Genomic DNA, 8959 nt, shown 5'->3' on the forward strand with positions numbered 1-8959 from the left:
TCCGGCAACGGATCGCAACCCTCAGTGTCGCGCCCGTACCGGACCGGGACCAGCAACAGGATCGCAACCCTCAGCGCTGCACCCGCACCTCGCTCAGCCAGTGAGCCGGAACTGGTCTGTATGTGGGATCCGAGCCCTCGGCGGGAGCACCACCGCACTCCCAAGCGGCGCACTGTAGCAGTGCGCCACCGGGCCGGCCCTTCATATTTCTTCTGATCTTTTTTTACCAGGCCTGTTTTCCAGTCTTTTGAACATATCATCCCAATGATGAAGAAAACTGCTTCTTATTGGTCTGCTTCATTAGTCTGCAACTGATATCAAGTAACATGCATAAATTCCAAAGGTTCTTATCTATATACAGGGTACTTCAAAAAGTTCATGGAAAGATTCATATTATCTTTTAATTCTACTTTTCCATGAACTTTTGAAATACTCTTGTATTATTTCTTCAAGCTAGTTCTGTCCTTCCCTTCCATTCTATTTGAAACGGACACTATTGTTCCCACCACCTACTCTAAGCAATTTAAAATTAATGGGCAAACAAACAGGAGGCTATGGGTCATCAGTTTCAAGTAAAGCAAGTATTTAGAAGGGAGCCCTTATTTATAAAGAATTCCGAAATGTGCTCTTAGTGACAATTGGTCATCATTTCAACTTTCTGACTTCCTAAATGCTATTTCCCTAAACTTTACAGTAAATGAGCAATCAACTTGTGTTGATCAGGTTAAATTTCGACCCCGTGCAGTGTCACTTCTACCTCCTCCATACCTCTTCCTTCCTTACTTCCCTAATCTTTAATGAGGGATTGAGGGTGGGAAGAAGAGGGAGAAAATATGTATTTTAGCTACAGTTAGCCTTCACTTCTAATCTACACAACACAAATAGAAAGATCCTAAACCAAGAGCCAAGGTTGAGGATAGTCATTCCTGTTACAACCATATCTAGCTCTGAATTAATACTTTCCTCCAAAACATTAAAGTACTTCAGGGGTGTGTTTCTTGTTCATTTAATATAATATCTGGGCCGGTCCCGTGGCTCACTCAGGAGGGTGCAGTGCTGATAGCGCCAAGGCCGCGGGTTCGGATCCTATATAGGGATGGCCGGTGTGTTCACTGGCTGAGCGTGGTGCTGACAACACTAAGCCAAGGGTTAAGATCCCCTTACCGGTCAAAATAATAATAATAATAATATCCGATGGGGAGGATAGATTGGGTTGGACACACTTCCCAGCCTTTTGTAGGGTAATTTTAACCCAGCCCCCACCCAAAAGGCCTGAGGGATATATGAGAGTACTTCAAAAAGTTCATGGAAAAATTCATATTATCTTTTAATTCTATTTTTCTATGAACTTTTTAAAGTACCCTCATATTTTTAATCTACCTTTGATATAGGTGTTATCAATCAGGTATTTGTCTAATATGTTACTTTTCTTTGTTTTAGTGTGGAACCATCAGAGAATCTACAATCCCTGATGGAGAAGAATCAGTCCCTGGTAGAGGAGAATGAAAAATTAAGTCGTGGTCTGAGCGAGGCAGCTGGTCAGACAGCCCAGATGTTGGAGAGGATCATTTTGGTGAGGCCCCCAAGAGTAAACTACTAGCCGTCTGGACATTTACTAGCTTTGGTTTCCAAAATATTTAACATGCTTCTCATTATGAGAGACAAGACATGTGAAAAGAAATGTATTTGTATTGCTTTCCTCCAGGGAACCTCTCTGGGATAAATACATGGGCTTGTAATAAAAAATACAGGAAAGTTAAAAGAATTGTACAGTGAACACCTATATATCCACCACAAAGAATCTATATGAATCTCATTTTTAAATAGATTTGTTCTAAAATACCAGAAAGGAAAGAACCAAGTCCCTCTGTCACCTTAAGTCCTACCTAATCTTTATCCATAATACCAAGTAACTGTTCCCTCACTAAGATTTTAGTTTTTCTCTATCTCCCTTCCCCTAATGTCACATTTTATATTCCATCCTAACAGCTGCTGTGGTGAGATATAACAGCTGGGAAATTAATTTTAATTCACTTTCCATATGGTTAATTTCCAAATAGTGGATCACTATGTAACTGATTACACCAGTTCTGAATCCTACTAGCTGTCAGTCTGATAGCAGCCTCCAAGATCAGTGCATGCTGGCTCTGTCACTAACGTTTTTCTACATCTAAAAACAACTCAATCTTTGACAGTACAATTATTGCTGGGAGCAAAAATGAGTTTCCACCAAAATGTAATTGAGCCTCTGTAACTTATATACCTTCATGCATCAGTGTGCTCTCTAGCCAAGGAAGGGTAAACTGCTTAAAGATTTCTTTAAAGGAGGCTAAAGCCTACGTCCATCGTACTGTTCATTTCTAGCAGAAGGGTAAAAATGGAATCTCAGGCATTTTTATATACAGTTTTCTAACTCCAGTGCTGCATATTATGCCTCTGAAGTAACTCTAGAAGCCATGTTTCACATGGCTGACTTAACAGGTGGTACTTGTTATTCTAGCCACACACCATCTGACCTTTATAAGGTTGTTACAATGGCTGCCTGATAGGCTTATTGTTTGATATCCTGTCAGAACTTAATAACAAACACAACATTTTTTTCTATATAAACTGCCCTTCCCAAATCCATTGCAGCATCCAGCATGTTACAGATACTGTGATTGAAATTAAACTGAAAATATCAATCACCCTTCTCAAAACGTAACTGCCTTCTACCATTTCTTCTTTCTCTACCATCATTCTTGTGCCTTACCCTTTTTCTTGGTGTCTTTTGCTAAAATTAGCCTACCATATCAGACAGTGTAACTTTAAAAAATAGCTCAAATTTAGTGTGAGGCCCTTTTATGTTTTAAATGTCCTTATGCTAGGTCTAGAGAACAGTGTAGTATATGAGGCAGTTTAAAGTAAATGACTTTTTTTTTTTTTCCCAAACGGCAGGATGTAGCATGCCAGGAAATATTGCTTTTTCCCCCAGTTGCAAAGTTCTCTATGGATTTAAGGCTTCACCCTCCACCCCATAGTCTGAGCTTCATGGCAAGCATAAAACCCAGCTGCTTAGAATCTATTTTGACAGTGTAACTTTAAAAAATAGCTCAAATTTAGTGTGAGGCCCTTTTATGTTTTAAATGTCCTTATGCTAGGTCTAGAGAACAGTGTAGTATATGAGGCAGTTTAAAGTAAATGACTTTTTTTTTTTTTCCCAAACGGCAGGATGTAGCATGCCAGGAAATATTGCTTTTTCCCCCAGTTGCAAAGTTCTCTATGGATTTAAGGCTTCACCCTCCACCCCATAGTCTGAGCTTCATGGCAAGCATAAAACCCAGCTGCTTAGAATCTATTTTTAGTAGCTCATGTTGACTGAAGGGCTAATTTCCATGACTGTTAAAAAACACATTTTTCACTAAATAACCAAAGCCCACTAAAATCCTCTATTACAGCAAGGGAGGTAGTCTCTCTACCTAGGTTTAATCCATAGGAGTAGGATAGAGAGCATAATTATGTGAGGCTGTCAGGTACTGCCTCTGATGATCTCCTGGGTCTTTGTTGCAGACAGAGCAAGTGAATGAAAAAATGAACGCCAAGCTAGAAGAGCTCAGACAGCATGCAGCGTAAGTTTCCTACGAGATATTTATTAGCAACCTATACCACCTTAGTATATAATCATGGATCCTCTGACCTTTGCAGTACTATTAACCCTTGGGTTCTTTTGCTTGAATTTTCAGCTGCAAACTGAATCTTCAAAAGCTAGCGGAGACTTTGGAAGACCAGGAATTAAAAGAAAATGTAGAGATAATTCGTAACCTGCAGCAAATGATTACCCAGCTATCGGTAAGCCAAGTAGGGACAGTGTAAATAGGCATACTGCTTTTATTTACGTCTCTTGATACATATGAGCCTTTCTAAATCTGTGCCTTTTGCTGAAACAACTAGATTGTGAGCTGCTTGAGAACAGAGATCATGGATCATTGGATATGATCTGAATATTGAATGTGTTAAATCAAAACACTCATAGGTTTCATATGCAGTGGCACGTTAGTATTTTGGTGTTCTAATCAAACACCAGAAACAGCAACGTAGCAGTGCAAAATTGCCTGGGTAGCAAGAGCAGCAGTCATTGATTTGCTGTTCTCTCAGTATAGGCTAACTTAATAAGAGGCGTCATATCATATCCCAATTTTAAATAAAGCTAGGTTCTGACAGATAGCTTACAGCAACCAGGGAATACCATAGCTCTCTTCTATAACCAATAATAAGTTTGAATGATCATTCTGCCATAGGTTCCCATTTTTTTATCTATTTTTAGAACTATTATAGTATTTGTGGGTGTGTTTTAGGGATGGGGGTGGTTATTTGTTGCTTGTCCAGTAGAAAGATCCTCACAATCTCACCACCTTAAAAATTTATTTTTATTTTTGGTGTTCCTTCTCTGTCTTAGCCATTAGGCATATATACTTTCATAAAAAATTGAAATTACACTATAACATACTATGTGAAGGGGTTATGGTTGGTTTTGTTTCATCTATACTCTTTTTTATTATTCTGAAAAGGTAATGTATATGTATTTAAATGCCTAGTGGTATCAGAACAGGGAGTCTCACATCCCTGGTCTTGCTCAGTGTTTTCTAGACTTGTCAATAGGGCATCACAAAATCATCCACACATAGATTTACTACTTTTTTTTTTTTAAGATTTACTCTTAAAGTAAATGAAAAAAAAAAAAAAAAAAAAAACCACATAATATTGTCAGGGGGAAGGGTTATGATGGCCAGTCCTAAGAAATTAAATGAGTAAACTCCCAAGAGACTGTTAGGCAGTGTTTTAGAATAAGTAGCGCTATATAAAACTGTCGTGAGCAGTCCAAGATGACAGTTTATTTATCCAACAAACAGGGCACATTAATTGAGAACCTGAGCTGTAAAACCAGTGAGACCCTGGTTTGAAACCAATTCTGCCACTTACTAGCTATGTAACCTTGTTAAGTGCTGTATTACTGTCAAAGTAAATAATTTACGTGACTCAAATAGAGCTTAAAGGTGTTATTCAGCTGATACACTTGGGGAGCACCTGAACTCTAGGTAGTTTCCCAAGTTGGAGCAGGATTGGAGTTTTATAGGGTGAGGAGAAGAAAGAGGTGTGTGTCCTTTTGGTTTGGCCCAGGTAGCAGTTTTTGTTGTTAATTGCTGTGAAACTTTGGGTTGGAGGTTGTTCCAGTTTTCTTGCCTTTTCCTCAGGAACATATTGGTGCAATCCCATCATGATAAAGATTATTTTTAAAAGTTGTTCTTGCAATCCTTGTAGTTTGTCAGCTGGTCAAGGTTCACAGGTGGGAGAGGTGGCAACAAAAAAAGGGGGAAAGGGAAAAGAGGGGAGAGTTGAAGGCAAGGAAAACTGGGAACCCTTTCACATGTCTGTTTTAATCCTTTTACATGAGCAATATGAGCAAGGTACAGTGGGAATACAAGGGAAGGGATGATTAACTGAGGGTCTAGAAAATTCAAGAAGGCATCACAGAAGAAACTGGGTCCTAAAAATGAATAAGAGTTTGCCATGAAGACAAAAGGAAAAGGACAGTCGATATAGAGGAAAAGGCATATGCAAAAGCAAAGAGGTGTGAAAGTTTAGAAAATGGTAGGAAGTTCAGTGTGGCTGAAGTACATAGTGCATGCTTGAGAATGGCTATCACAAGGTTAAATTTCACCATCCGTAATTTCACTTAAACATAGGTGAAACATCTGGAACCAAAATTTGCAAGCTCAGAAAATAGTGACCCAGGGCACCATTGTTCATGGCCATCACACCAATCTTAGAGGATTTCACACCACCTCATTTTGGGGGCATTAAGTCATATGGGAAGATGAAGGAAACCCATGGAACCAAATTAATAAATTAAGACAAACCATCCTCATTGAGGATCTGGCATTATGACTGGTGCTTGGTGTGCCTGTAGAGGATGTTGCTAGTGGTAGCTGGCTCAGAGGAACTCTGTAGAATTGCTATGTCTGCCACTGAAATGCCCTTGGCACACACAGTAGGAGGGTGCTAAAGATTGCCACAAGCTGATAAAGTTCCTGGCTTCCTTCCACTGTCACAGTTAGACAGAGTAAACCCTTTTATCCAGGGCTCCTGCTGGACTTTTGAATCAGAGTTCTCCACGTCTATTGTTCGGAGACACTCCCAGCTACATATTTTTTTGGAAGTACACAATAATGTGTCCTGTGGCTTTTATTAAGACTCACTATAGTGAAAGCAAAATGTTTCAAGTGTAAGTGCTCATGCCCTTCATTCTGGATTAAAACTATTTTTATTTTAACTGATGGGTGAACACCCCCTTTTCAGTTATGAAGGCAACCATTGTTCCTGGATATTCCTCCTGGGGCTTTAAGCACTAAATTGTACCATTTCTTCCTTTAAAATGTAATTCAAGCAAATCTCTTTGTTACAGTTACCTGTGAGGAAATTTGTGCAATCCTTTCAGTTCTCACAAAATAATTTTTTTGTTGCTTATACCCCCTTCTCCAAAACCAGTTCCATAAAAAGCATTTTGCATGCCAGTAATGCTATTTCTTACAGCCTATAAACAAAAACCTCATTTTGGAGGGTATTGCTGGCTAATGTAGTACAATGTTCTCTAGCCTTGTTTCCCTTGACCATCACCTTCATCAAATCATATCTTTTACTTACAAGAGATTCTCAGTTGTAGCCCTAGAATGGGGGGCTGTTAGATTGAAATAAATCCTATTGTTAGATATTTACATTTAGGATTATTGAAGGCAGAATCCTGCCATGTTCATGTAGACCATGTCACCATAGCCTTAAGCTTAAATCTTAGCATTGTGAAATTTCACTGGGCCAAAAGCCAAAGATAAATCCACAGTAACAACATGTGGTTTTTAAGGATTAACCCATGTACATTGATCGTGACCCTCTGGAAGGTATCGGAAAAAGCCTCCAAAAGCCAGTGTTATGGTCCTAATAATCTAGGATAGGCCTGTAACTAGTCCTTATACTGAAAATTGAAACATGAAAGGGAGGAAAGGGTAACCACTGACCTATAATAGATTGTCGTACTGGTTTTTAGTAAGGATTTAGTATGTCCTGCACTTGGAGTACATTTGTCTGACCTCATGAGCACATTTTTCTAGGCATTTATTTCCTTATAGAGTAGGATTTTGTTATCTTGACTGTTAAATAAAAATAAAAAATAACCCTTCATCCTATTCACTTTTCTGATGCATTGCCATTATTTGATGTCTGTTCTTAGGATGGTATGCCCATAAGAACTGTCTAGACTCGTACATTAATAGAGGTAAAATTAGTGGTAGAAGCATAAAAAGAAACAGTATAGTCTATAAAATGGCTTAAACTTTGGCCTGTTGGAATGGCTAAGTGTTTCACTCTGGCCCAGTGATCTCTGGCATAGCAGGAAAAGTGCAAAGAATGTCAGTTATCACATGACCTTATTTTTCACAAAGACTATACAATTGCCTTTATAAAGAAAAAAACTCTAAAGAGGTGGGAAATGAAAATGTGTGGCTGTTGGGGTATCTGTGGCTATAAAATGGGTTCAGCAACTTAAATGGTTTCTGTATAAACTTGAAAAAACTTAAAGAACCAATATAAAATCCACTAATAAGCTTCACTTCAGTATCGTTTCCTAAACCAAAACATTTTTCACTGCAGGATGAAACTGTTGTTTGCATGGCTGTAGCCATTGATACTGCAGTGGAACCAGAAGCTGTAAGTAATTGGCCCCTTTGTGTAGAACCAGGAGCTGTAACTGTGCCCACAATTTATCACTTGACTGAAGAAGAGAATCTGTGATTGCTGCCATTCTCCATAGAATGCCCTGGAAATCCAGAAATCTTTAGTGTAAATCTCAGCTTTGTAAAATCCCTAACTTGGATAGGCTCTATCTATTATAGTATAACTGGTAATGGGTGGCAGGACTTCTCAGGGATGTCACATTTTGTATTTGTAATCTAGCTTACTTATTTCTTGTTAGATGCTAATATTCTGCATCAACTCTGCAGCAAGTTAAAATGAGGAGAGGAACAAATTAGGAAATTATGGCAAAGTTAAAAAAAAAAAAAAACATTAGAAGTGAAATGGAAGAGAATTTTTTCTCAGCATACTTTCTATGGATGGCATAGTTAGGGTCTAAAAGAACTAAGTGTTCTTTTGAGTGTTCAGATCACTAAGGACAGATAAAATGTATTAGATGCTGACTAAAGGTAATAAAGTTAAAATGTATGGCTGGACAATGGTTTGCTTGAGATAGCCATCTCCCACCAAAATTAATATTTGTTGGTAGTTTTCATATTTTGAAATAAGAAAGATTTCTAAAGTGCCGTTTCCAGTGACTTCTCTAAGGACCCCTTGGAATGAGGTAAAACTAAGAATTGTTGGTCAGATCAATAAAGGAAAAAACCAAGAAACTTAATTGGCTCTAAAAAATAAGGTACTTATGAGAGCAAGGAAATAGGGTAGCTCAATTTATTTCAGATGTGTAAAGCAAATGTTGTATGAGAAGCCACAGTTGTGAAAGAACAGAAGTATTGCTAATGGAGAAGTGGCTGCCAGACTTGATAAAATAGTGCCTAAAGAGTTCCAATGGCTTTTGTCTTACAAATCGTTATCCTGATCTTTTCCAGCAAGCAGAAACCAGTCCAGAGGTCAGCAGGTCTTCTGATGCTTTCACCACTCAGCATGCTCTACGTCAAGCTCAGATGTCTAAGGAGCTGGTTGAGTTGAATAAAGCCCTTGCACTGAAAGAGGCCCTAGCTAGGAAGATTACCCAGAATGACAGCCAACTACAGCCCATTCAATTCCAATACCAGGTAAACTATTTTCTAGGGCAGCATTTATTCATATCTACCATCTTTCTTTAACTAAATGGGAAGACAACAAGCACACCTTTTTTTTTTTTTTTTTTTTTTTTTTTTTTTTTTTTTTTTTTTTT

The 8959-nt window shown here is 38.5% G+C and overlaps 1 protein-coding gene across 1 annotated transcript in view; it reads left to right on the forward strand.

Moving 5' to 3' along the window:
- The window catches only part of LOC103596959 (chromosome-associated kinesin KIF4A), an 85867-nt gene that overhangs the window by 36694 nt on the left and 40214 nt on the right, over positions 1-8959 (forward strand). The window contains exons 4-8 of the mRNA XM_008580744.1: positions 1441-1573; positions 3550-3608; positions 3723-3828; positions 7681-7737; positions 8652-8837. Of these exons, the coding sequence (XP_008578966.1) occupies positions 1441-1573; positions 3550-3608; positions 3723-3828; positions 7681-7737; positions 8652-8837 (541 nt within the window). The remainder of the gene's footprint in view (positions 1-1440; positions 1574-3549; positions 3609-3722; positions 3829-7680; positions 7738-8651; positions 8838-8959) is intronic.

Source organism: Galeopterus variegatus, unplaced genomic scaffold (genome assembly GCF_000696425.1).
Source record: "Galeopterus variegatus unplaced genomic scaffold, G_variegatus-3.0.2 Scaffold2153, whole genome shotgun sequence".
Lineage (NCBI taxonomy): Eukaryota > Metazoa > Chordata > Mammalia > Dermoptera > Cynocephalidae > Galeopterus > Galeopterus variegatus.